Source organism: Lepidochelys kempii, chromosome 8 (assembly GCF_965140285.1).
Source record: "Lepidochelys kempii isolate rLepKem1 chromosome 8, rLepKem1.hap1, whole genome shotgun sequence".
NCBI lineage: Eukaryota > Metazoa > Chordata > Testudines > Cheloniidae > Lepidochelys > Lepidochelys kempii.
This window is the reverse complement of record NC_136387.1, coordinates 38,962,975-38,990,332: the sequence shown is the minus strand read 5'-3', so window position 1 is coordinate 38,990,332 and position 27,358 is coordinate 38,962,975. Positions and strand designations below refer to the sequence as shown.

The 27,358-nt window shown below is 58.0% G+C and overlaps 1 protein-coding gene across 4 annotated transcripts; it reads left to right on the top strand.

The window, feature by feature from the left end:
• Nucleotides 1-1,500: 1,500 nt before the first annotated feature.
• FCHSD1 (FCH and double SH3 domains 1) lies at nucleotides 1,501-27,358 on the top strand. Of its 4 annotated transcripts, XM_073356171.2 has the most exons (20): nucleotides 1,501-1,606; nucleotides 1,943-2,040; nucleotides 2,953-2,998; nucleotides 8,832-8,905; nucleotides 15,963-16,107; nucleotides 16,258-16,394; nucleotides 16,720-16,783; nucleotides 17,063-17,191; nucleotides 18,707-18,829; nucleotides 19,101-19,196; nucleotides 19,349-19,465; nucleotides 19,777-19,881; nucleotides 22,043-22,204; nucleotides 22,452-22,580; nucleotides 22,835-22,918; nucleotides 23,258-23,435; nucleotides 24,027-24,232; nucleotides 25,145-25,241; nucleotides 25,690-25,757; nucleotides 26,362-27,358. In XM_073356171.2, exons 1-20 carry the CDS (start codon nucleotides 1,586-1,588, stop codon nucleotides 26,425-26,427), a joined length of 2,145 nt encoding a protein of 714 aa, XP_073212272.2. In that variant the 5' UTR covers nucleotides 1,501-1,585; the 3' UTR covers nucleotides 26,428-27,358. The 4 variants fall into 4 exon arrangements, with proteins under 4 accessions (XP_073212272.2, XP_073212273.2, XP_073212274.2 ...); XM_073356172.2 differs by lacking the exon at nucleotides 19,101-19,196; XM_073356173.2 differs by lacking the exons at nucleotides 24,027-24,232; nucleotides 25,145-25,241.

Below are 27,358 nucleotides of genomic sequence, written 5' to 3'. Positions count from 1 at the left end.
GGAGCAGGGGACAATTGTGCTGGCTACCTGGCCAGCCAGGTCCTTACATACTGCGGCACTACTGCTGAACCGTGTCCTCCGGCCCTGTCCAGACTCCCAGCCCAAGGAGCCTCCCAGGAATTGGAACCACATCAGGAGCTGAGGTCGCAGCTCTTACCTGCCCCGCAATTGGAGGGATGTCCTCTCCCCTGTAACTGCATTGGCACAGATGTGCCAACCCTCAATTTCCTGTGGACTATCACAGGCATCAGAAGAGAGCCAGAGCCAGTCACCCCAAGGGCCCAGCTCCCGCAGGACTCAGGTATGTGCGAGTCCCACACTGTGCCCACCTCTGGGCCAGGGCAGGGTGAGGGGCATACCTGGGACAGAGCTCTAGCTCCAGGCAAGCAGCTGTTGTAGCCCAACTAGCTTTGATGGGGAAGAAAGCGTTGCTGGGGGCCCCTACAGTACATTTTCCAGATGAGATCCTCCCCAACCAGGCAGAGGCCTGTGCCACCAGCTGGTCCTCTGAGCCCTTCGTGTGGGGGATCCAGCTGGATGAGATGGAGAGAGAACAGCCGGGTTCTGCCAGGCTGAGGCAGGAGTGGGGCTCCCACAGAAAGCACCAGGTGGTGGTTGTGGCCGTGAGTCCAGGGCAATGCTGGCTGCAAGGGCCAGGCAGCCAGATAGGGCCGTGAGCACCTTGCATAGACACTGGGCATGCAGCTGCCCCAGAGAGACCTGGAGCTGCCTTGGCACTGAGACCTGCAACTGGAAGAGTAAAGACATGGGCACAGGGCCCCAGGCAGAGGTTGGTGCCACCAACAGAAACGGTGTAACAGTAACACCAAGCAGTATTTCCAGGGTGCTCATCCCTGGCCAACACCCGCTCCCTGCCGGTCTGTGCCCAGGGCTCCCTCTGTGCCCAGCCCAACGCCCCCTCCCTGCTGGTCTGTGCCCAGGGCTCCCTCTGTGCCCAGCCCAACGCCCCCTCCCTGCTGGTCTGTGCCCAGGGCTCTCTTTGTGCCCAGCCCAACGCCCCCTCCCTGCCGGTCTGTGCCCAGGGCTCCTTCTGTGCCCAGCCCAGCCCAACGCCCAATCTCCTTCCTTAGAGGTTTTTAAGGTCAGGCTTGACAAAGCCCTGGCTGGGATGATTTAACTGGGAATTGGTCCTGCTTCAAGCAGGGGGTTGGACTAGATGACCTTCTGGGGTCACTTCCAACCCTGATATTCTATGATTCTCCCTGCCGGTCTGTGCCCAGGGCTCCCTCTGTACCCAGTCCAGTGCCCCCTCCCTGCCGGTCTGTGCCCAGGGCTCCCTCTGTGCTCAGCCCAACGCCCCCTCCCTGCCGGTCTGTGCCCAGGGCTCCCTCTGTGCCCAGCCCAACACCTCTCCCTGCCGGTCCGTGGCCAGGCCCCGCCTGGGATCACTGCCCTCCCTACGCCGCGGGCCCGAGGCACTGGCTGTGCCCGTGGAGCAGCGCCCGGCGGCTAGGAGGAGCCCGGGCCCGGCCGGGGCGGAGCCGACAGGCGGGGGCGGATCCCGGCAGTTCCGGGCTCCCCCAACCCCGGCCGCTGCAGGACGCGGCGCAGCTCACCGGGGAGGATGCAGCCGCCTCCCCGCAAGGTGGGTCAGGACGCAGCTAGGGAGCGGAGCGGAGGAGCCCGGTGCCCAGACCGGCAGTGTCCGGTGCGGGCTGTGGACAGTGGCTGCGCTCGGCCCTTGCCCTGCCAGCTCAGCCCTGCAGCACCCTGCCTTGTCCCCTCTCGGCTCCTGCTTTTCCAGGCTATTGCTGGGTTCCTGCTTAGCAGGGTCTGGAAGTCAGGCCACACCGGGCGGGGGGAGGGGTCTGTGGTGTGGACAGCGGCGAGCCGATCGTGGGAGGGGGCCGCTGATGCTGCGGAGCGTGTGAGGCCCGGGGTGGAGAGCATGGCCCTGACCTAAGAACTCCTTCCTTGGCAGGTGAAATTGACCCAGGAGGTGAAAGTGCGCTTCATAGAGCAGCTGTCCAGCCTGCAGAGTAAGCAGCAGCGAGAGACAGAGCTGTTGGAGGACATCAGGTACCGGAGGCCAAAGCTGCCTTGGATCAGGGACTAGCAGAGAGTGGCTGTGTCTATCCTGCGCCTTGTGCCTTGCTGTCAGCCCCCCAGGCTGATCCTTCTGGCTGAGACCTGCAAACTCCGCCAGGCTGTACCCCTCCCCCGGGGACATCCCTCATTTGGGCAATGAGCTAGGTGGAGTCTTTTTCCTTCTTCACAGTGGGGGAAGGAGACAAATGAAGCTGAGAAGCAGGAACCCTCTGGGCAGCCTGTGTCCTGTGCTGTTCACCAGCAGCTCCTGGTGATGGTGCCGGAAGAGACCCATGGGAATGCAGGGTGGGGGACAGCATAGCGGGGATATATTACAGCGACGGTAATTTAAAATGCATTTAGCAGCTACTAAGAGGTCACTGACAGCCGAGGCTGGAGGCAGAACCCTCAGCCCTGTAAGGTGTAGGCAGTGGCAATACACTTCTGCTGCCCCACTGGACACGGTGTGTCATCTGCGGGGCCCATTCGCGTCCCCCCCGCCCCACCCCAATGTGGGCCCATTCGTTTTGTGCCTGTGCTGGCTGGTGTCGGTTGTGATCTTGCTTTACATGGTGAGGATACGTACTGACCAGGGACTGACCTAAGTCTCAGCCACTTGTTCCTCCTGTGGGCCATCAAGCAGCCGTCACGTGGGAACAGCTTCCATTTGCTGCTCACCTGGAGTATGTTGGGATGGGCACCGTGGAGGCAAAAGGCTCCATGCCCTTTTACTAGCTCTGATGCAGGCAATCCCCAGGACTCATGGGTGTGGTGTCCCAGTGGCCGTGCAGGGTGCATGGGGAGCTGCAACGAAGCCGGGCTGACAGATGAAGGGTGAGGGGCTCTGGGCATGTCCTGAGCCATGTACAAGCTGCCACTTACCACCATGTGCTCTCCCTGCAGGTCCTACAGCAAGCAGAGATCTGCCATCGAGCGGGAGTATGGGCAGGTAAGGAGGGGCCATGTCTCGGGCTTTGTTCAGAGACATCACTGAGCGCATTCCGGTACAGGTGTGTGTAATCTGAATCCCAAGGTGCTAATCACAGGCCATGGCAGGGGTGACTCGAAGGCAATTAGGGCAAGAAGTCAAAGCAGTTTGGCAACCAGCCTTAGTCATGGCCTGTTTGTCATGGCTCAGAGCTCACAGTAATGTCACGCCAAGCAGGAGGAATAGGGCTGGCCTGTTCCACCTGTTTGAAGCCATTGTTCTTCCGAGCTGTGGAATGAACCCCAGAGCCACTGGGGGGGTCTGGTGGAGGGCAAGATGTGCAGCTGTCATTGTCTTGTTCTCCAGGCTTTGGTTATTTGGGCACATGGGTGCTGTGGAGCCATCAGAGTGCATGCGAGGGAGGCCCGAAGCCCAGGGATGAATCAGGTCTGTTCGCGGGAGGTCAGGTCATATGTCTATTCCTTGGGGTGAAGTTTGGGGAAAGCCAGGCTGGGCCCCATCCAATGAGGTGCTGGGTCCCTCCATCCACTCTACAGGCTTGAGCCCTTCCACTGGAGTCCAAAAGGATCTATTGGCATTGGACATGGTGTAGCTGAGCGGGCAGCTCTCGTCGTTCCTCCACTGGACAGGCTCTGAGTCAGCCCTCCTTCACCAATGGTACCTGAGCTGGGGCAATGTGGCGTCCGGGTTCCATCACTACCTCTCCCAGCATTGATGCCTCCTCTGGTGTCAGCTGGCACCAGCATGGAGCTGTCATTGGGGAGACCATCTGGGTGATGTGCAGAGCCCTGGGCATAACAGTCACTTGGAGCAGGGCTGCTCTGCACCTGGTCAGAGGGGAGCATCTCTGCCAGGCTGACACGGCACACTTCTGCTCTCTCCGTCCTGCTGCCTGCAGTGCTGGGTGTTAGACTGCAGGAGGGGGTGGGGGCATATGTTTAACCCTCATGGCTCTGGTGAGTCCCACCAGCAATGGGTGTTGCTGCCATTAGCCCCTCTTCTCCTGCTCCCACCTGGCCCAGTAGTTTTTCCTTGGGCATAGGTCACGAATGAGAACACATCCAGGATAAATGATTCTGTACCCAGCCCTAGGCAGGGGCATTCGGTCCCTTCTGCTGGGCTGTTTTCTCCCAGTGCTAGAGAGAGACCATGGCAGTGGGTGTAATCAAAATATGTAGAGAGGGCCTGATCCTGCAGTAATTTTCCCACACGGCCACATTGGAGCCAGCTGGGCCATGACTGGGACTAAGCGTTTGTAGAACTGGGCCCAAGGAGGAGCTTGGTGTTCATTCAGCAAAACCCTTATGCCTCCTGCACTCTCACAGCTCCCCCCTGCCGGCTCCCCATCCACCTTACTCTGGATTTCCTCCTCACGATCTCCCCCTCCTTTCCCCCCCCATAGCTCCCTCCCACCTGCAATAGAAACAGAGGCACCGTCATTCCTAAGTAGGTCACTGGTCTGATGTAAAACGTGAAATGCCCGTCACGCTATGTGTTGTGTCCACAGTGTTACCCCTTGGAAGCAAATTCCTCTCTGAGCCTGGCTGAGCTCCACCTTGTGCCCTGAAGCTGGAGAATCCTCTTGTAAAGTTCCAGTCCAATCTCCATCTTGCAGAGAGTGGATATGGAATGGCTAGAATCTTTCAGGGACTTGGTAATGGGGCCCACTTTCTCTATTCTCCTTGCTAGGGCCATGGTGCGTGCTGCTCTTTTAAGTGGCAGGTTTTTCTTAAGTGGTTTGCCTCAAATGTCCTGCTGCAGTGAATTCCATAGGTTAGCGGAGAATCCTTTCCTTTGATTCATTCAGAACGTTAGCCTTTTTACTTCACGTGCCACCTGGTCCTTAGGCAATGAAAGCCTCTAAATGGCCTTCTCAGGAGAGTTCGTTATCCAGTATTACATTGTGTTTTCATGGTACAGAGCTTCTGCTACAAAGGACAATAAGTAACACCAGCCCACCCGAGCTGCAGCCCACAAGGGAGAACCAAATGCTGAGCCTGCAAGGTGAGGAAGGGAAGAAACTTGAAGGTACCAGGTGAGGGTTTGAAAGGGTGGAAAGAGAATGAGCTCCCCAAAGAGCTGGGGGTAATAGAGAGAGTGTGAGAGACTCAGCAAGAGAAGAATTCGTGGAGACAGGAGGAGTGAAGGGAGCAGCCGGCAGGTGTGAAGGAATGAGGGGAGGAGTGCTGGGTCAACCTGTGGCGTTAAGGGTCAGGGTTCCCAAGTGCTCAGTGCCCCTGGTGGGGCCAGATCTCCCAGAGGGGCTTGAGCCTGAGCTCTCCTGAAAAAGAGCAGAGGGGACTGCGTGGGTGGCTGAGGACTGTGCCGTGAGCAGAAGGAAGACGAGAGGTGTGACCCACCAGCAAGTGGCTGCTGGGGCTGCGGAGGCTCTGGCCCCATTGGCTCTGTGGCAGGGCTGTGAGATGCCTATAAGGTTAGACACATGGCTGCACTGAGGAGAAGCTGACTAATGAGGAAGCTGGGGCTCCTAGTGGTGATACCAGGAGGATATGGGGCATGCTCGCATGAGGGAGGGTAGGATTGCTGCCAGGCCCTGTTCAAATTGCCTTCACTCAAGAGGAAGTGGAGAAAGGCAGGTGGAGAGAGAGGTGGCTACGCAGAGAGTGGGAGGCCCTCTGTGTGCTGATGGTACCGCTGGCCAGGAACCGAGACAGTGTCGCCAAGTGGATGAGTGCAGCGAGCAAAGCTGAGTAGGGCACCTGGGAACATCCTGAGACAGACGCGCATGCGGGCTTCTTCCAGGGAATCAGGACTAAGGGACACCCCAGAGAGGGGGGCTGTGTGCCCCTGTGACAAGGCAGGAGGTGGTGGGGACACCCCAGAGAGGGGGGGCTGCGTGTCCCTGTGAGAGGGGCCGGGATCCTAGGCACACCTCAGAGATGGGGGCTGTGGGCCTCTATGACTGTGGGCTGGGGCCTGTCTGTGCCTCTTGCTTTTCTCCTCTCCAAAATGAAAGGGCCCTGATCTGTGTTGCTTCCTCTCGTGGCTGCTCTGGCCACCTGTCTCCTTGTCTGGCCCGCTCCTCTGGCAAGGTGGGTAGGCAAGCAAGCGCAGAGGTGTCTCCTGTGCACTTGACATCCTTCCTGTGTTATTTCCTGCCTGTCCCTGCTCCGACCTAACTTCTTCTTCTCTCTCCTGGCTGCTGCTGGGCGCTGAGCAGACGTCATCACTGCCCATGTTGATTCCTAGGCCTAGCTCGAGAGATTACCACTAACTCCCCGCCCAGCTGTGTGTGAGTACTTGATGTGGCCCCACTGTGTGTTGTGTTCCACCTGTCTGTGTTGATTCCATCTGCTGCCATGTCCCATTTCCTAGGTTAAATCTCTCAGCCTTGATTCCCATAGAATAGATCATTCTGTGTTGTCAGCAAGCCCCCATTTGCCAGGCTGCTACACAGTCTTCTGAACTGGCCCCTGGCTGGACACCTTTTCCCATGCTGCGAGCTGGGCGTTTGCTGGCCAGTCGTGGTCACGACTCTCAGCCGAGTTTGAGAGATGGGGCGGAGAAGGGAGCTGGCTGTCACTCCTCAAAACCCCAGACCCTCCTCCAGGTCTGACACGTCTTGGATTTAGTCTGGGGTTGGAGGAGAATATTTTGGAAGGTGCCAGTGAATTGGCTGACTGGTCGAGCTGTTTCATAGCCTTGAACTCTAGCACACTGCTGGCTCTCCAGCTTGCCCAGGGGGGCTCTGACTTCACTCCTTTATCTCTAGCTGCTCTCACTCCTGAAAACTGCCACTGTTTATTTGCTTTAATCCTGTTGCTGGTTTCCCCCCATGGTGGGTGAGCAGGCCCAGGAGAAGCAGGATTGTTCCCTTTCCAGATCACATTATTCAGGGGCTGACATCTCGCTGCAGTCCCCTGGCGGCAGCTCTATAGTGTCGCTGTTGCTAGGCGGCTCCTGAGAGCTGCTGACTCTGCCAGCTGAGCCAGCACATGCTAATGTCTAAGCTCTGGAACCCTGTGGGCACTGGGGCTCACCGGGTCAGTCCCCTTAGCCAAAGAGACTGGGCGACCAGCATCAGCCAGAGCTTGGTTCTTCCACTCCCACCTCCTCCCCAGGGCTCTGTGCTCTCGAGCTCGCGGGGAGAATGGGGCCCCTGCTGGAGGTGACATGCAGGCCTCCCGGTAGCTGCAGGTGTCACTTGCATGAGGGCCATGTTCCTTGGGCTGTGACCACACAGGAAGGATGCGCCGGATTCATTTGAACTGGTTGCGAAGGTGGTGGTGTTGAAGTGGTGCAGACCCCGCCGTGGACACTTTCTCTTCCCAAGCAGCTCATTTCCATGTAGCCTGAACCTGTCCCCACTCAAGTGAACCGAAATGGACAAAAGGCTGGTTTAAACCAGAATAAGAGCATCCACACAAGGGTTGGGTTAAACCAGTGCGACAGCCCTTAGTGGGTACCACAGAGAGGATGGGCTGTGCCTGCTGCATCGGGCGGCAGTGGGCATTGTCTCGCCAACCAATTGTGTAATGATGCCACAGCCTCAGCAGAGTTTGCCAAGCTCCCTGCCTTGAGCAGGCCTCTGTTTCTGCGTGGTGCTCAGGAGGGAGATGTGCCCCCGCAGCAGAGCTACCTGCTTTCTCTGAGAGATGCTCACAATGTGTATGGCGGCTGTGCAGTCAGGCCACAGACCCTGGGCTGCAGGGGGCTGTGCTAGGCTCTGAGTCCCCTCAGGAGCCTGTGCCAGCTGCCCACATAGTTCTCTGTGCTGGAAGCAGGGTCATTCCTGGCCTCTTGCCCTCCATTGGCTTCCCCATCTCAGTGGCTGGTGCCCCTCCCTGCCCCCACCCCATCCTGCCTCCAGGATGCAGCTGATTGTGTTGTTGGCCCGTCTCTGAGGCAGACTTGGCCGGCCTAGCCAATCGGTCAGCGGGGTGAAGAGTGGTATAGCTCGAATAGTGCCAGCCAAAGCCCTAGTGCAGGCACAGCCGCACTGAGATAACAACCCAAACCCCCGTCATGCTGCATCTTTGCCAGAGTGGCTTATCTCGCTGAGGGGACTGGATTACGCTGGGCTAGTCCAAATACAGTTTGCCAGGCTTGTCCGCGTGAGGAGCACGTTGCCAGTGTAGGACAGTGGTATAACCACCCTGGCCAAGCCTTCTGAGTGTCGGCCTGCTCTTGGTTTGTGACTCCATCGCCCCTGCTCCACTCAGCTGCCTCGTTTCCTGCCTCCCTCGCAGACCAGGGTTCTCCTGTAATAGATACTTGTGCTCTCGCTCTCCCGCTGCCCCTCCTGCCCCACTCATTCTGTCCCCTCGCTTGCACTGCCCCTCCATTTCTCACTCCCATTTCATTGTTGTTGCAGGTAGCAAAGGGCCCAAAGGGGCAGAGAACAGTGGCCAAACTCTGGCCTTGGAGAGCTCTCAGCCTCCCGCAGCAGGAAGCACTGGAGGGAGAGGTGCATTAGTGCTGGCTCCTTGCTGCTCCGTTGCCAGCCTCTCCCAGAGGGAGGCCCTGGAGGGAGGGGGGCTCATGGATAGAGACAACGCACTTGACTCTGTACCCAGCTGAATGACTGCACAGCCTTGGTCAGTGCCGCGCTCCTTCCCCAGTTCTTCTGACTGTCCCGGTGCGGGAAGTGTGCCCTGGGGGGCGTTGCTGGGACATGTGCAGTGTGCATAGGAACAGCCGTGGTTTTGTTCTCTGAGTGGGGCATTGCTGGGAACAAACCAGGAGGTGGAGGAGCTTGGTGCCCTGGGTGCGAGCCCTGTCTGGGAGAAGCCTCCTCCCCGCATTGGCTGGAAGCCCCAGGTGGGGCCGGTAGAGGAGACGCACTGGTGACTGATCTAGGGTTTATTTGCAGGCACTGCAGAGGCTGGCGGGTCAGTTCCTGAAGAGAGACTGGCAGCGGGGCCGAAATGAGACCAACGACTCCAGGTGGGACAGCTTGCTGGGCCCCGAGCCTGCTAGCCACGCGCTGTTTGTACTGGGCTGGCCTGCCCTGCCCTGCCCTGCTGTCAGCATCTGGGGCTGTGAGGGAGCTCCAGCCAGGGGCAGCTCTCTGCTATGTTAGTCCTGGACTTGCCAGCAGGAGGCACTATAAAGAATAGCATAGGAACACCAGCTGTAGGGAGCTCAGAGTAACTCCAGTCCCAGCCTTCTCCAGCATGGGGCGCTGTAGGGAGCAGAACAGGAGAGCTGGCTGTTGGGGGAGCTCTGTTCTGTTAACTTAGGTGGAAGATATGGGCACAAAGAGTCAGAGGTGTTAATGTGACACACTTACTCACTGTCCAGCACTAAACAGGGTTAAACAAGGGTCAGGGTTTGCTACCCAGAGACCCCAGCGTACGTCGTACCGTGGCAGCACCCCATTAAGCAGCCTGTTATTGAAGATACAGCAAAGGAGGAGAAACAGTTCAAGAGTTTGAAATGTGAAGTATTAAGTCAGGCTGTCAGCGTAACCACATCCCTGGGTCCCTTCTCCTTAGCTGGAGAGTCTTTAGAAGGAAAAGCCCCTTGTTGGACAGTCTCTCAGATGGTATCAGAGATGGTAATAACTTCTTTTCCCCGAAAGGCCAGTTAACTGGAGCTGGAATTGTTGTTAAAGCCTGATCCTGCTGTCTAGAAAACAAAACAAGCCAAACACACACCGAAGGGGAGAGATGAGAACAGTGAGGGCAGAAAATGCAGCTTCTGGCTCTGGTGTTGACTTTTATTTGCAGCCTTGCTGCTGGAACAAAACAGGCCCAGCACATGGTCTGATTAGCTGCCCTGAGACCTGGCAAACTAGTACCAGTATCAGGCTGTTTAGGGCATTGCTTTGAGCTTCCTCTTTGATGCCAGGCTCACAGAAGTGTTGCAAAATATGCAGTCTTGGCTGGTTAAGCCAGACTCATATTAGACCGAAGGAAAAAGGGGAAGAGGGAGAAGAGAAGAGGAAAGAGAAGAAATAAGGTAGGGAAGAAAAGAGACACATGGGGGGGTGGGGGGGAAGCAGTCCCCCCACAAAGTTTCTTTCTGAGAACACAAGGAGCAGTGTTGGCGGACTAGCCCATCCTCTCAGTATGTTGGTCGCCAATTCGGTCTAATTGCCAGTTAGGGTTGCTAACCTTCCTGGATCGGCTGGGGGTCTCCCGGAATTGGCCTCAATCTCCCGGTGACTATTAAAAGGTGATCTGGGAGATTTTAATAGGCCAAAGTCCAGTTGGGGCGCAACAGGTCTAAGGCAGGCTCCCTGCCTGCCCTGGCTCTGCACGGCTCCCAGAAGCGACTGGCATGTCCGGCTCCTAGGCAGAGAGGCGGCCAGGGGGTCTCTGCGTGCTGCCCGCACCGCAAGCACCAGCTCCTCAGCTCCCATTGGCCAGGAACCATGGCTAATGGGAGCTGCAGGGGCAGTGCCTGCAGGCAGGGGCAGCACACAGAGCCTACTGGCTGCCCCTGAGCCTAGGAGCCAGACATGCTGGCTGCTTCCAGGAGCCGCCTGAGGTAAGTGCACCCCAAACCCCTACCCCAGGTCGGAACTGCTCCCACACCCAAACTCCCTCCCAGAGACCCCCCCCAACATTTTGCCCCAGCCCTTAGCTCCCTTCTGCACCTAAACTCCCTCCCAGAGCCTGCACCCCAAACCCCCACCCTTGAGCCCCCTCCTGCACTTTGAAACCCACACCCCCAGCCACAGCCCTCACCACCTCTTGCACCCCAACCCTCTGCCCCAACCCAGAGCCCTCTCCCATGCCCTGAACCCCCCATTTCTGCCCCCCCCCGGAGCCTACACCCCCAGCTGGAGCCCTCACCTCCTCCTGCACCCCAATCCCCTGTCCCAGCCTGGTAAAAGTGAGTGAGGGTGGGGGAGAGTGAGAAATGGGGGGCGGTGGAATGAGCAGGGCCTCAGGGAAGGGACAGGGTGGGGAAAGAGTGTTCAGGTTTGTGCAATTAGAAAGTTGGCAACCCTATTTTGATCCATTAATTTCCAGTCTCACACTTTTCTTGTTCACCAGGCCTGATCCTAGCACAATCCTTGAGTGATAGCAGAAGCCTTTTTATTTGGACTAATTCTGTTTCCCTGTCTCCTTTTTGCACCTTTTCCCAACAACCTTCATTGTTATCGGAACATTTCATAAATCTTTAGCCACTTCCCACAGTTAGGTTCACAAGCAGGATACATTTGTAGGCCCAATTATCACAAAAGCTCACCACCTTTGCCAGCAGGGGGCACTCTGAGGAATGGGGCAGGAGCACTGGCTGTGGGGAGCTCCCAGATACTCCAGCCCCAGCCTCTCCCAGCAGGGGGCGCTATGAGGAATGGGGCAGGAGTGCTGGCTGTGGGGAGGTCAGAGCTAATTCAGGCCAGGAATGTAAACAATGGGGCCTGCAGTGAGGTTCCTGAAGTCTTTGTCAGGTGCCTCCCTGCATGGCCTGGCATGTGCAAGTGCTGAACCAGCAGGAAGTTCCTGAGCTCACCCTGACAGTTTGAGGCTGCCAAGTCCATGTACAGAACCAGCCACTCTCGGCCCCATTTTGAATGTCCCAGATTTTCAGCCAGCAGGGAATTGTGCCGGGGGGCTCTGAGGGGGATGGAGCAGTGCTCAAGCAGAGGTGGTGCTACATCCCAGTTGCACCAGAGCAGAGACCCCCAGCCCTGCTGCGGAAGCTGGCCTAACTATGGCAGCTGATCAGCGAGGAGGGGGGAGAGTGGGTGGGTGCAGGGGGCTAGATCCCAGAGGAACAGAGCATGGGGGAGAGGCTAGATTATTGGGGTGTCTGTTTTGGAGTGTACATCCCCAGGGGTGTCAGGGCAGGGGGACATGGGGATGTCTGGGGTGCAGGGGTGTCTGTTATGGTGTAGATCCCAGAGCAGGTGCGGCTAGGTCTTGTGGGCAGGGTGGTGTCTATATCAGGGTGTAGATCTACGGGGATGTTGGGGAAGGAGGATGGTGTAGCTAGGCCTTGGGGTGGGAGGCACCTGCTAGCTGATGCTGTTAGAGTAGAACCTCAGCATTTTCCCTGCTGTTCCCCTGTTCCTGGTTCCCCTACCCTGGTGGGAGCAGTTGTGTAGATTTGGCTGTGGGCATTTCACCCTTGTCTAGCCATCATGGGTCCTTCTGCCACTGCTAGCCCAGGCAGAGCTTGAGCAGTGCTAGGCCAACCGTGGGGAGAGCTGTGAATGCTTGGTGCAGACACAGCCTTTGTGCCTTGGCCATTGGAATTTCTCGGTACTGAAAGTGGGCAATTATCTTTCTGCCCGTTTGAACTGGAGAGGGGTGTCATGCTGTCTGGAGGCTCATGACACTGAGTGCCAACTGAGGGCAGACTGTCAGAAAGAGGGCAGACACCCCAAGCTGGCGGCGTGTTCTGTAATTAGATTTCACCAACCCTGTAACAACTGTGAACTCCTGGATCACTGTACCAGTCTCACCATGGAGTCACAGACACAGTTCCCTCAGACTCTCTAGTCTATGTTGCTACCCAGGCAAGGTGGATTTAGCGATAAATGGTCACTTACACCAAAAAAATCACACAATATTCAGATTGCTTCCAGTCCCAAGAGATCAGTCACTTACCCCCAGATCAACTGGTACTGTAGGTCTTACACCAAAGACAACACCTGTAGCCCATCCTGTAATAAATTTTCCTAGTTAATAAACCTCTAGATAAAGAAATGGGTTATTTACAGGTTGAAGCAAGCAAATGTATACACAAGTGAGTTACCATGTGTGATTCCTACAGGTGACAGATGTAATAATCTGTCCATTCAAAATGTCTTTCTGGGCAAACCCAGGGATAACCCTGGAAGATCTCTCACTTCAGTATAGAGTCCCCAGCCCTGGACCTGTTTGCTTCAAGCAGCAAAGAGATGGTCAGTTTTCATTGTAAGGCATTTTTATATCTTCTTTCCTCAGAAATCAAGCCAATCACAACAGTTCCCATGCAGGTCCCTTCTTCATGGGATGAGGGGAAAGAAAGCACTTAAAGTCTTTGAGCCTTGATCTCACACCATGGCTCCTTTGCATTTAATGAACAGGATTTAACATTGTTAGAGTCCATCGTTTGCATTACACAAGGCTTTTTCCCTGTGTGGTGAGTTACGCAGTCAGAGGTTTACAATGCAGATGCTTGCTATCACTTTATAATATGGGGCGTAGCTGAGTGAGGACAATACATGCAGCATCCTACAAGCATTTTATAAAACATTAAACACATTCTTATCAACTTCACATCTAACATCTATTTTGATTGTGCCAACACACAGGGAAGACAGACTGGTTTCGCTATGCATTTGTAAGCATTCAGCAAGACCTAGGACCCTGGCACAAGCTGCCAGCATCACAATGAAATTCTTCTTCGCTTCCCATTCCCCACCAGGTTTTGTGGCATTGCAGTGCATTGTTAAACTTTGCCATGTTTCACCCCAGAGGTGACTACATTTACAGAACGAGTGATACCTGTGTGAGAGTCGCTCATCTACCACGAAAATTCAGCCACTTCTGGGGTGAAATGCGGCAGAGTTTAACCATGCACTGCAGTGGCGTGTGTGTGTGTGTGTGTATGGGAGTGCGTGTACATATGTGTGGCATTCTTGAGAGCTCTGGTATTCTAGGGGGAAGATGCTCCCGCTAAACACTGTCCAGAGCTATTTATTTTCTGGCATACGAGAGGGGCAGTGGAGAGCGGAGAGGTTTTCACCTGGGAGATATGAGGGGCAAGAGTCAATGAGGTAGAGAGATGCAGGAAGCTCAGTACAGGCAATAGGAGTTGCAGAGAGGAAAGACATAGGGGCCAGGAGAGAAGACCCATTGGCTCATTGGAGCAACCCACGAAGCAGTGGCGGATTAGCTACTGGGCCAGTGGGGCCCACGCCAATTGCGGGGCCCTGGAAAAATGGGTGCCCCCATGCCCTGCTCCGCCCACCCACCCAGTGCTTCTGCTGGAGAATGGGGTTGGGGTGCAGGGGCTTCCCCTGCTCCCCAGCAGGAGCACACTGGCAAGCCCTCGTGCCCCAACCTCATTTCCCCGGCAGGAGTGCTGAGGAGAGGCGGGGGGCAAGGGCGACTGCAGACAAAAGGGGTGGGGAGTGGCCCCCACTTACTCTGGCCTAGGGCCCCTCAAAATGGTAATCTGCCTCTTCCCCCAAGGGGGCTCTTGTCCCCTGCACTGTGGTGCCTGTTGGGAGCCCAAGTTTGAGGATTGCACCTCTTCCCGTGTGTGAGGAGGGCAGCCCTGGTCTGGAGAGCTGGGGCTCGGGTGGGGATGAGGAGGAAGAGGTACAGGAGAGGAAGGCTCGGAGAGGGTCTCCGCACAGGGGACGGCAGGGGTGGTGCTTCAGAGATGGAGATGTCCTGCCTTGCTGATGGAGCGCATGTGGGGAGAGAAGAAAAGTCCAGGGCCAGAGAGAAATCCAAAGCTACTGAGTGGAGGCCAGTGGGAGGGGAGAGCTAGGAGCTGGAGTGGGCGTGAGGGGAAAGGCAGCTGGGGAGGGAGCTGTCAAGGTTCCTCCCCCACTCTGAACTCTAGGGTACAGATGTGGGGACCTGCATGAAAACCTCCTAAGCTTACTTTCACCAGCTTAGGTTAAAACTTCCCCAAGGTACAAATTAATTTTATCCTTTGTCCCTGGATCTCCACTGCCACCACCAAACTCTAACTGGGTTTACTGGGAAACATAGTTTGGACATGTCTTTCCCCCCAAAATCCTCCCCACCCTTGCACCCCACTTCCTGGGAAAGGTTTGGTAAAAATCCTCACCAATTTGCATAGGTGACCACAGACCCAAACCCTTGGATCTGAGAACAATGAAAAAGCATTTAGTTTTCTTACAAGAAGACTTTTAATAGAAGTAAAGAAATCCCCTCTGTAAAATCAGGATGGTAGATACCTTACAGGGTAATTAGATTCAAAACATAGAGAATCCCTCTAGGCAAAACCTTAAGTTACAAAAAAGACACACAGACAGGAATAGTCATTCTATTCAGCACAGTTCCTTTCTGGTAGAATCTCCTTCCTTAGAAGTTTTTAAGGTCAGGCTTGACAAAGCCCTGGCTGGGATGATTTAATTGGGGATTGGTCCTGCTTTGAGCAGGGGGTTGGACTAGATGACCTCCTGAGGTCCCTTCCAACCCTGATATTCTCAGCCATTTAAAGAAATCATAAGCTAGATTACTTACTAGAAGTTCTAAGACTCTATTCCTGGTCTATCCCCAGCAAAAGCAGCATACAGGCAGACACAGACCCTTTGTTTCTCTCCTTCCTCCCAGCTTTTGAAAGTATCTTGTCTCCTCATTGGTCATTTGGGTCAGGTGCCAGCGAGGTTACCTTTAGCTTCTTAACCCTTTACAGGTGAGAGGATTTTTCCTCTGGCCAGGAGGGATTTTAAAGGGGTTTACCCTTCCCTTTATATTTATGACAGGAGCTGTCGTAGGCCATGCAGCATTAGGCCATGTCATGTTCTGCAGGGGCTGTGGAGAAGCATGTGGGGGTGCTTTGTGCTGTAATAACGGGGTTTTTCTGGGTCAGACTTTCTGGGCAGCAAGGTGAGATCCCGAGGGACAGGGCTTCCCAAAAACCAGCTGGACAGCAGTGATTCTGCCAAGGCCTGCAAGCATGGCCAGTCGTTTGCAGGGCTGATGCAGGATGTGGGTGGGGCTCGGGCAACTGAGGCGGGTGGACAGAAGCTCAGGAAATGGCTTTGCTGCTTCCAGAGGCAGGGCTGGATAATGGCCCCGAGATAGATCTGGGACTGCACATCAGCAGAAACCCAGGGAAGAGCCAGCCAGGCTGGGCTGTGCAAAGCACCCGACCCAGGGCTCTCCATTCAGGGTCTGGGAGCCATGGGGTCCCTGGAGCAGGTTGGCCATCCAGGTGCAATGGAGGAGCTGGGACAGCTGCTGTGGAGACAGGGGGCGGGAGACAGGGGGCGTGTACAGGGCCAGTGTGGGGGAGAGGGGCTGTTCTGCTCCGTGGGGGCAGCCAGGCTCCTTCCGGTGTTCGTCCCCTGCAGGAGTGCCTTTGCCGTCTGGAAGGGGGCGATTGACAGCACAGTGTGCACCGGGCAGGCCCGGGTGGCAGCCTCAGAGAATTACCGCAACCTGAGTCTGGAGGTGGCTAAAACCACCCGACTGTCCAAGGAACACCTGCTCAAAAAGGTACAGTCTTTGGGGGTGGGGGGGAGGGGAGGAGAGACTGGGGTACAGGCCCCAACCTCCTGCTCTTCAGAGGGGCTTCCCAGAGCAGGGGGCAGGCGCCGGGCGGGCTGGGGGAGGGGCTGTGGGGCTCACACCCCCTCTCTGCCCCAGAGCACGGAGCAGCTGCAGAGGGTACAGGCAGAGCTCCTGGAGACAGTGAAGGAAGTGGGCAAAGCCAAGAAGCGCTACGTGCATCTGCAGCGGGTCAGCGAGGTGGCCAAGGAGAAAGCGACTGATGTGGAGGCCCGGTGAGCAAGCAGCACCTGCCCTGTGGATCGGGGCTGCGGGGGGCCTGTAAGGGCATCTAGTAGAGGGCACCATGGTGCCTGGGTATTGGTCAGATGGTCCATGCAGGAAACATGATCCCACCGGTCCTGGGAAGGGGGAGGGGATCTCCTGACCACCCACCTCTGCCTCTGGCTGCACCCCATGAGAGCAGGGTGCTCTGTGGGGCCTAGAGAGAGCCCCCACTGCAGACGTGGCTCCCTTGGTGTGGGATGAGTGTGCCTGTCTTGGAGGGGCCTGTGGGAAGGGGAAGCGACCTGAGCACTGATAGCCATGTCCCTTCTGTAGGCTCCGGAAGAGTGACCATGGCATATTCCACACCAAGGCCAGTTTGCAGAAGCTCAGCACCAAGGTCAGACTTGTTGCAGGCCCAGGCCTCTGGCCAAGGGGGCCTGGCAGGCACGGTGGGGAAAGCCTGACTCTTCCTGTGGGAGGGGCAGTGCTTTGGGTACAGGGTTGCTGGGAGGCCCTGAGACACCATATGAGAGGAGGGCAGAGCCCTTTGAGGGAGGGGCTGATTGTGGGGAGAGGGGGATGCCGGGCCTGATCGGGGGATTCCCTGCAGAGGGCACGGGGCAGCGGGCCATGCTCTGCCCCATTACCCAGGCTGTGCTCTCCCCACCACCCACAGTTTTCCGTGCAGCTGGCCGAGTACTCGCAGCAGCTGGCGGTGGCGCAGAATGAATACCTGCTGACGCTGGGAGCTGCCAATGCCCACCTGGGGCACTACTACCACATCGAGCTGCCTGCCGTCATGAAGGTAGAAGAGCCTCGCCTTGCAGCCAGCCAGCCCCTCTTCCAGCTGGGGCACTCATGCTCCTGCCTGCCCTAAGAAGCCAGTCTAGGGGCGGGAGGCGGGCTCCAGTGACTAGAGGGGAGACGAACAACCCCGAATCCTGGAGCTGTTCCCAGGCTGTGTTGCTGCTTTGCTGAGTGCCCCAGCCCCTCTCTCTGCCGGGTTCCCTAGGGTGACAGCATCCTGGGGCCTGTGGAGGTTTCCTGTGTAGCTCACTGAGGAGGCAGGAGCCTCTTAGCCCTGCCCCAGGAGGGTGGCAGAGCTGGGAGCAGAGGCCTTGGGTGGTGGTGGGCTTGAGGTCCTGGAGTTCCAGGTTTGCTTTGGAAAGCATCTGCTGTGCAGCTGGGGCCGGACATGGGCGAAGGCCCTTCCCTCCTGTTGGGGTTCCCCTGAGACCTGAAGCCAGGCCATATCTGCCTGGGCCTCCCAGTGTCTAGGGCAGACTGTGATATGTCTCCTGTGCAGCTTCCCCCTGGGCTCTGCCTTTGAGCACCAGGGCGTGGTTCTTGGTGCAGAGGGTTTGCTGCATGTACCCCCCTGCTCCCAGGCTGGGGATGCAGCGCTCGCTCCTCTTCCGCACGTCAGGCATGGCGGAACCGCTGTGATTCTGGGAGGGGAGGAGTCCAAGGTCGCTGCCAATGGGCAGCCCCAGCTCGGTGTCCCATGGGCAGGGAAGGACGTGTTTGTCATATGGCACAAAACTGCTGATGGGCTGAAAGAGATTCCCCAGCACTACAGCAGCCTTCCTGGCAGAGGCTGGGACGGTGAGTACCCCTACAGCCAGAACTCCTGCCCCCACAGCGCCCCCTGGTGGGTCAGGCCAGGAGCTGGGAGATCCACACAAGCTCATGCTGTGTTGGGACAGTAGCTTAGGGGGAAGCCCTGCATTCCCTGAGTGCAGCCCTGTCCCATAAGCCAAGCAGCTGCAGCTGTCCCTTCAGTTCTTTCCAGAATGTCCTTTGGGGCCGGCTCAGGAGCCGCAAGCCATGGATCAGCCTGAACCCACGCAAAGCCCCATGCACCTCTGACCCCTTTCTCCCCAGCCCCAGCTGGCCTGTTTGCCCCTTCTCCAAGCAGACCTCACTCCAGCTGATCCTGTTGCCATTCACTGGCTGCCTTCTCCCCTGGCAGTAGGGGGCTCTCTTGTCCTTTGAGGAGCCATCCTAGTTTTCCTCTGGTCTGTGTGATCATAGAATCTCCGGGTTGGAAGGGACCTCAGGAGGTCATCTAGTCCAACCCCCCGCTCAAAGCAGGAGCTATCCCCAATTTTTGCCCCAGATCCCTAAATGGCCCCCTCAAGGATTGAACTCACAACCCTGGGTTTAGCAGGCCAATGTTCAAACCACTGAGCTATCCCTCCCCCTGTGCAGCAGAGCTCAGAGGAGGACTCTCCTCTCCTGTGGGCGCACAAGGTCGTTCTTGGGGAGTCCCGCCAACCCTGTCCTCCCCCCAGTATCTGGCCTGATTGTGCTTTTCCAGACCCTGGATGGTGACTTGTACGAGCGGCTCCGGGATCACCTGACCCTGGTCAGTCAGACAGAATTAGAGGCCTGCCACGCCACGCAGGAGCGGTTTCGGGGAATCCTGGAGGCCTCCGCACAGGTAATGGAATCTGCCCTGCTTTGCAAGGATGGGCCAGTCTCATCCCATCTCCACACCTTGTGTAGTGCTGGCTGTCCCCACACCCCTACCTCCTGGCATGGTGCCAGCCCCCAGGCATGCCTGTGCCCCTGCACCTGGCTTGGATGTGGACTGCCATGGGTCATGGGTTCCTAGTGACCAAGCAGTGACTTGGCCCCGACTGCCCCTACCCCAAACCCCTCCCAGGGCCCAGTGTGCTGCCCCGCTCACCCTCCCACTGTTGCTCCTGCAGGTGTGCAGGGAGCAGAGCCTCCTCCTGTTCCTGCAGGATAACACTGCCTTCGCCCCAACTCCTGAGCAGCAGTTCCAGCCATTGGGCGCTGACCAGGTAAGACGGGAGGCCGGGCTCGTGTAGCAGTGGGGACAAGGGACTCCCTGGCAGAGCTCTCCCAGGGTGGTGCCAGGCAGCCGGCAGAGGTGTCTGAGGGCTGGCAGCAGAAGGTGGCAGGGTGCACTCTGACCTGTGATACTCTGTCCTAGGCGCGCCTCCTGGAGGCGAGGAGTGGCAGCGCTGTGGAGAGCGGGCTGGAGAAGGAGGCTCGGCGCTGGGCCACCCGGGCAGCCAGAGACTACAAAATAAAGACTCATGGCAAGCAGGTGAGTGCCTAGGGCTGCCCAGCTAAGCCCCAGTCCTGGGTTCGTCCCAGAGCAGAAGGAGCATCCTCGCTGCAGGGCTTGTCCTCTGCCTCCGGTGCGGGACGGATCCACTTCTCCCTGCCCCCAAAAAACCTCTCTACTCTTGTGGGGCATGGCCAGGGGGTCTCTGGCCTCGTCAGGGGGAAGTGAGGGCAGCCCCCAACCCAGTAGTCCCGGTCTCTCTCCGGGGCAGGGGTCTGGGGCCAGTGGGGTTGTGGTGGAGCCGCAGCCCCAGGCGGCAGGAGGGCTCAGTCTGGCCTGGACTTGTGCAGGTTCTGCAGAGGATGGAAGCCAGGAGGCAGCAGGCCCCTGAAGCGGAGACGCCCGGCATGGAGAGAAGGATGGAAGAAGTGAGCGAGAACATCCGGAAAGCAGAGGTGGGTCTGGCAGGTGGGGGGCAGGTCCGTAGGGCTGCGCATCCCTCTGGCTACTGGCTTTGTTCCATGTGCACCACTTGTACTGTGCCCACTGGTTACCCATCCTCCGCTCCTGTGCTGCTGCTCCTGTTGCTGGCCAGTGCACCCAGCGCTGCTGCTGCTGGATGCAGCTTGTTCTGCCAGGATTTGTGCCTGCAGAGCCCTCCGTGCAGCTGGAATGGGAAGGACTGGCCAGGACGTGAATCCCAGCAGCAAGGGGGGTAGACGGGCAGGGTAACACAAGTTCCCGACACGCCATGCTTCTGTGGCAGCTGCAACGGGGCCCCACAATGCACAGACAACGCTGTCGATAATGCTGCATTACGAAAGCATTGTGGAGAGAACATGCTGCTTGCCACGTGTGTTGCTTAGAATCAGCAGGGTGGCCCTGGCTTTCCCTCTGCTCCTTAGCAGACGTGTTGGTCTTGGATTACCTGGCCGTGAACTCTTCTCAAGGCAACAGAGCAGCCTTGGGCTCTGTCCTCGGGTCTCTGCCCCACATGCAGCATTGCACGGTATTTGAATTGGCTTTTTCTTACTCTCATGTCTAGGGCCTTACCAAATTCATGCCCATGAAAAACCGTGAAATCTGGTCTCCCTCTGTGAAATCTGGTCTTGTGTGTGCTTTTACTCTATACTATACAGATTTCACAGGGGAGACCAGCGTTTCTCAAATTGGGGGTCCTGACCCAAAAGCGGGTTGCAGGGGGGTCGCAAGGTTATTTTACAGGGGTTGCGGTATTGTCACCTTTACTTTTGCGCTGCCCTCAGAGCTGGTTGGCCGGAGAGCGGCAGCTGCTGACTGAGGGCCCAGCTCTGCAGGCAGCAGCGCAGAAGTAAGGGTGGCAATACCATACCGTGCCATCCTTACTTCTGTGCTGCTGCTGGCGGCGGTGCTGCCTTCAAAGCTGGGCTCCCGGCCAGCAACCGCCGCTCTCCAGCTGCCCAACTCTGAAAGCAGCACGGCCACCAGCAGGAGCGCAGAAGTAAGGGTAGCAGTACCACAGTAACTTTGTAACTCCCACACATAGGTGCAGGAACTAGGGATGAGGGGGTGCTGCCGGCCCAGGGCAGCTGGCCCAGGGCTCCGGCTGCCAGTCCCACCCCTGGAGCTTTGCTCCCAGCCTCAGGTGGGTGGGAGAGTGGACAAGGGTAAGGGGGGCTGGCTTTCAGCACCACCACTTTTTTTAAAATGTTCCAGCGCCACTGCTCCCCCACAACTCCTTTTTGGGTCAGGACGCCTACAATTACAACACTGAAATTTCAGATTTAAATAGCTGAAATCATGAAATTTACTTGTTTTAAAATCCTATGACCGTGAAATTGACCAAAATGGATTGTGAATTTGGTAGGGCCCTACTCATGTCACTAGCAACAGTCTGGCCCGGCATCTCTAGCTCCTGCCATGTATGTGGCATGCATCTCTGCAGACTGTTAGCCCTCTGTGCAGCCCGCTCTGGCCACAGTGAATGACAATGGTCATGTAGGGGCATCTCTGGCATGCCTAGTCCCCTATTATTCTGTTAAACTTCATCTAGTCTGGGTTGAAGCAGGGTCCAGGGTGTATTTCACACGCACTCATAGATTCCAAAGCAGACGGGATCATTGGGATCATCCAGCCTGACCTCCTGTATAGCACAGGCCAGAGACCTGCCCCCAAATTATTCGCAGAGCAGAACTCTTGGGGAAAAAAACATCCAAGAGGGTTGCGGGGAGGAGCAGGGACAGGGCTATTCCTTGGAGACACAAGTGGAGTTGCATAAAAACATGATTCCAACTTGAACAAGACTCAAGCCCTCCCACCCCCTGCCCCTGCCCCGTTAGGGTTGTCAACCCTCCTGGACTGGCCGTGCATGTACTGGAATCGGCTTCGATCTCCTGATGGCTATTGAAAGCAATCTGGGAGATTTTAATAGGCCGGTAAAAGTCCAGTCTGTTGCTGTGATTAGAAAGTTGGCAACCCTGCCCCCCCCATGGCTCTGGCACCAGCTGATGGCCCCGGCCCAGCCCTGCTGCTGGGCAGGAGGGACTCCTCATGCTGGCTGGCTGGCTGGGGGCCCAGGCCCATGGCAGGTGCTGAGGCCTGAGCTGACTAGGCACTTGCTCTCCCACTGTCCCTAAGGTCAGCAGAGTAAAGGCCGATGCCCGGCTGGCATTGCTGCGCCAGGCCGGCCTAGATGTGGACACCTGGCTGGCAGGAGCCATGGGGCAGGTCCTGGAGGAGCTGGAGCAGGAGCGACGGCTGAGCGAGGCCCGCAAGTCGGACAAGGAGTCGACTCCCACGGTGAGAGCTGTCCCTGTGCTCTTGGTTTCCCATCCACCCCTGAGAGCCCAGAGCGCCCTTGAGAGCCCAGAGCACCCCTTCCGCAGGGCGGAGCCCTCTGTGCCAGCGGCTGTGGGGAGCGGGAGCATCTGCTGCTTGGGTGGCCTGGGCCAGGAGTGTAGACTTGGTCCTGTGGCAGCCCCGTGTGCCCAGGGAGTGGCAGGGTGAAAGGGTGCAGGGTGCTCTCTCATGCTGGGTTTGTCCACAGGCAGAAGAGTTTGATCTGGCAGAGTTTGACGATTATGATGATAATGAGGAGCTCTTTGAGGATGCTGGTCTCTGCCCTGGCACTGCCCGCATCTACCCATCCACCTGCAGGGTGTTCTTCGGGTACCAGGTAAGGCCCCCACCCCAGGGACACTAGCACCCAGGAGACCTCTGAACCATGCAACGCTCTTTCAGGGTGCTCTGGATGCTGAGTGAAGGGCCCTGTGCCCCAGGCTGGGGTAATGCCTGCTGGCAGCAGGTTCTCTGCTCCCTCCCCCCTCCCCCCAGGCTGGGGCACTGCATTCCTCCAGGAGCTTGGCAGCCGGAGCTGGCTGCAGGGAGCACTGCTTCTGACTTGTCCCATGGCTTTTGTCCCTTGTGCAGGCCTGCCAGTCTGACGAGCTGTCCATCCTCCAGGGCGAGGAGCTGGAGGTCATTGAGGACGGCGATGTGGAAGAATGGGTCAAGGTGGGCACGGGGCAGTGGGGATGTGTCTGTGATGAGGGAGGGGAAGAACCACCATGGGCACATCCCCTTCCAGCACAGCAGCTGGTTAGCCTCCTCCCTCGCTGGAGGCAGCACCGGAGAGAGCTGGGGAATGGGCTGTGGACGCTGGCTCCCTCGGGCCTCCCTCCCTCCTGGGCGCTGGCCCGTGACCTGGGATGGGATGGGGGAGCCTTGGGTTGGCTGCCCTGGGTTCTCATGCAGGAGTTGGGTTGGCTCAGGGCTGAGTCCTTGCTGCCTGGCCCCGGGAGCTGGCTGGGTTCTCCTAACTCGGCTTCTCCTGCCCCCGGCGGCTGTCTGTAGGCTCGGAACCAAGCGGGGCAGGTGGGCTATGTCCCCGAGAAGTACCTGATGTTCCTGGACGCTGTGGGGAGAGAGCGCAGGGCACTGACCGGGAGCTGCCAGGAGGGCTCCTCCGAGACTGCCTTGGAAAGGGAGCTCACTAGCATTATGACCATGGACCTGGTGCTGGAGCCAGGAGGTAGGTGGCAAGCCCTGGGGCTCCGTGTGGGTGCACTGGGACAATGGGGTTGTGTCCGCATGTGGGAAGAGGGGTGCCCTGGGCACACGCAGCTGGGGAAGGAGTTCAGTTCCCAGGGTCCGTCCCTGGATGATTGGGGACCAGCAGCTCTGCCTGCAGCGTGGCTGAGGGGGGCTGGCCGCTGGCTTGAGCACATGGTCCCAGTCCTGTGGCCACTCATGCCTGTCTCCCCTGGGACCTTTGGCCAGCACTTCCAAGAGTGGCCCCTGACTTAACAGGCCTGCCATGGGGCATGCCCAGGGCCTGGTTCCTGGGGGGCTCGGAACCCGCAGCTCCCCCTGACCTCAGTACCCGCAGCTCCCCCTGACCTGCAGAGCCAATGGGGGCTCCTGTCACCTCTGAAAACCCCAGTGCCTCCATCTGGTATCGGCATTTGCCTAGTCCCCCTGAGCCTTGGCACCTCTGCCTCAGTGTCCCTCAGTGTCAGCAGAATGGGCTCAGACCGTCCCATGCGGGGCGGAGGCTCTTCAATGTCTCTATGTGTGTGCCCGGCTGGCGCCAGCTCTGCCTGCTCTCTCTGGCTGCCTGCAGCATGGCTGGTGCGAGCCCTCTACGATTACGAGGGGCAGAGTGTGGAGGAGCTGACCTTCCCCGAGGGAGCCATAATCCGAGTGCTCCCCAGAGAGGAGGGGGAAGTGGACGATGGCTTCTGGAAAGGGGACTTCAACGGGCGTGTTGGGGTCTTCCCTTCACTGGTGGTGGAAGAAATAACTGGAGCCATAGGAGTGGCTGGGCAGGTTGGTCTCCACTTCCCCTTTTGCCATTCTCAGGCTTGGCTGTCTGTGTCCCTCTCTCCAAGACAGACTGACGGAGACAGGCCCCGATTCCCAGCATTGTGCCAGTGGCCTAGAGCAGTTGTAAGGGCGGACAAGGGACTTCCTGTTCCCAGCCCTGTTCAGCTAACATGGCTACTGGCAGCTGGCTTCAGAAGTACTGAAGTTCCATAGTGTAGACAAGGCCTCTGTTCCTTGTTCCTCCCAGGACCAAACCAGGGTGTGGATTGAGTTCCCCTGTACGCCTAGGAGGGGGCACTGCCTTGAATTCCTTTCCAGGCTCTGCTTCTGGCTCCTGGTCACTGAATTCCCATGGGGAGACTCTTCCCCTAGCCTGGGGACTTTGTCTGCGTGGGGCTGTGGGTGTGTGGGGCAGGTGATGGGGCCCCCGTGATTGGAAGGAGCCACCCTAGCCTGAGACGGGAATGGATTGCTGAGCCGGGGGGGGGGGGGGGGACCAGTGAATGGTCAGGAAGGTCCTGGGAGAAGTAGGTGTGGACAAGTTGTTGGTGGGCTGTGGGGAGTGTTGAGGGAGCTGTGGAGTGAAGTTGGGGGCTGCGGTGATTGGGATGTTGGGGGTCTGGTGGAAGGTTGGTGGGGCACACTGGGGCACTGGAACTAGGGGTGCTGAGCGTGCAGCAGCTTGGAGTAATAGCAAGTGAGTGCCTGGCTTCTGTCACGCACAGGGTTACAGTTCAATGGCTTTCAGCACCTCCTCTAGAAATTGTCACAGCGCCCCAGTATGATTGGTGGGTTTGAGGGGCATGCGGGGTCTGTGTGAGTGTGGGCACTCTAAGGAAGGTGGCGGGAGCAATTTCCTTAGTATGAAGGCCCCAAAATTCTTTAATTGCGGCCTGCTTGTGCTTGTATTTCCAGGAGCTCCCATCACCATCTCCTCCAGCCTTCTCCCCTCCGGTCCTTGTGCCCGGTGCCAGGCTGGGCTCCCACCCCCTTCCGGAAGTGCTGCTGGGAGGTGAGTGCCTCACGGGGTGCTGGCCTCCCGCTGCTCTAATGATTTCCCCCAGATGGCTCCAGGGCATTGGCCTAAACGGAATGCTCAGAAGGGGGCAAGACTAGGGTTGCCAGCTCTCCAGAATTGTCCTGGAATCTCCAGAAATTAAAGATTGTCATGTGAGGAAACCTCCAGAAATATGTTCCCTCAGCAAGACAGCAGGCGTTTCTTCTGTGCAGGAGCCCCCAATGGCAGCCGTGGATGGAAAGTGGGTTCCTGGTGGGAAGGGTACTGCTAGGGCCGCTTGGCACATGGGGTGTCTGTGTTGTGGAGGTTGGGGGGATAGGGAGGGAACTGGTGAGGGTGGAAAGAGACTGGGCCCAGCATCTTGGGGGTCCCTGCTGGGCTGGTGTGCAGGCGTGTGGAGAGCAGCCGGTGTCCTGCCATTAACGCCGGTCTGTGTTCTCAGCCTGCAGGCAGGATGGTGTAGCCAGTGGACCGAGCTCTCCAGACCTGGGAGCAGCACGGATCCGCCCGGTAAGCATTTGCAGGCACAGGATGAATCACGTCTGCCCCATCCAGGGGTTCGGGCTGGTGCTCACAAAGTGGCGCGTGAGGACAAAGGCTTCCTGGGGGGGCCCATGAGCCTGCCTCGGCTCCCAGCAGCGTCACCCTGTTACTTCCTCCCAAATGTCCAACTCTCCTCACCCTGTTCCATGCTTGCACCACAGCCATCGTCCAACCCTAGTCCCCCTGGCCTGTCCTCTCTCCCCTAGCTGCGAGTCCCTCCTTAACCCCTGCCTCTCCATTGCGGCTCCACGGTTTGGGGGTCTGCAGCCAGGGATCTCTGCTGAGCTTGGTACATAACGCAGCCTCCGACTGTCCTGTGCTGTTCACTGCCCCCAGCCCTCCTGTTGGGACCGCAGACATCGCTGTCCCTCACAGCCTGGAAGCTGGGGAGGGGCCCCCATAATTACACCTTTGCCTGGAGCAGCTTCTCCTCTCTGAGGGCTGTGTTCCTGATCCCCATGTGCCCCGTGTGTGAGGAGGGAGGGTGGGGAGATGGCACGGAGCGGGGACGTGTGGGTGCAGTGCAGGGTCCTTGGCCTCTTGTAATCAGTATCTCTCTCTCTCTCTCTAGCTGCGAGCACCGCCTCCTCCCCCTGCCAAAGCCTCAGAACCCGAGCCTGAACCGCGCATCAGCTGATGCCATCCAGCTGGGAGCGCAGTGTGTCGCCTGAGCAAAACTGCTGCCACCGACTTCGCCACCCTGTGGGTGCGCTGGCTTCCTGCTGCTTCAGAACCTTCCCACTCCTCCCCAGCCAGCAGCAGAAATCTGGGGATGGTCCCACGGCGGGGATGGGGGTGCTGGAGCTCACCCCTAGTGCGGCAGAGAGCCTGATCAGCAGCCCACGCTGCCTGTCTGCACCCCCATGGGCTGATCATTCTGGAGGGGTCCTGGGGGAGCATAGTCCCAGGGGAGGGCAGAGAGCTACCGAATGCATGCTCCTCACTCCCCCAGCACTGAGGGGACTGGACAGTGGGTCCCTCACCCCAGGAGACCTGCAGCAAAGGGATGGAGAAGTACATCTGCAGCCACTTCCCTTCCAGGCAGCTGCCAGCAGGGTGCTCCCACCCCTAGGCTTGGAGTGGGAAACGCATCTGCCAGGAGGCTGGGGACCTGTAGCCAGCACTGTCTCCCTCCTCCTTTCACTGCCTGCTTCCAACTGGCTCTCAGTTCTGCCAGACCCCCTGTCAAGTGCTGAGCCCAGGGGCCCTCCCACCTGTGGGCATGTGAGGATTAATCCTCTTTCAGGGCGGGGTATCTAGCATCTCTTGTGCCCATCCTGCCCCTCCCTGGCTCATCTGCTGGTAGCTGGCATTTCTGCACATTCCCCCTGAAAGGCACCGAGAGACCTGCCCTGTGCCCTGTCCCTAGAGCAGGGCTGCAGGTGAGCGCAGGGCAGGATGGGAAGAACTGCACTGAGTGCACTGTGCCCCTCTTTCTGCAGGGCCCAGCAGCGGATGCTTCTGCTGAGCAGCTGTGTTCAGGCTGGACCCTGGTTGCCTCGGCTGCCTTCCGCCTGTGCTGGGGACGGCCTGGTCACTAGGCCCCAATAAACAGATTTCATTCTGCA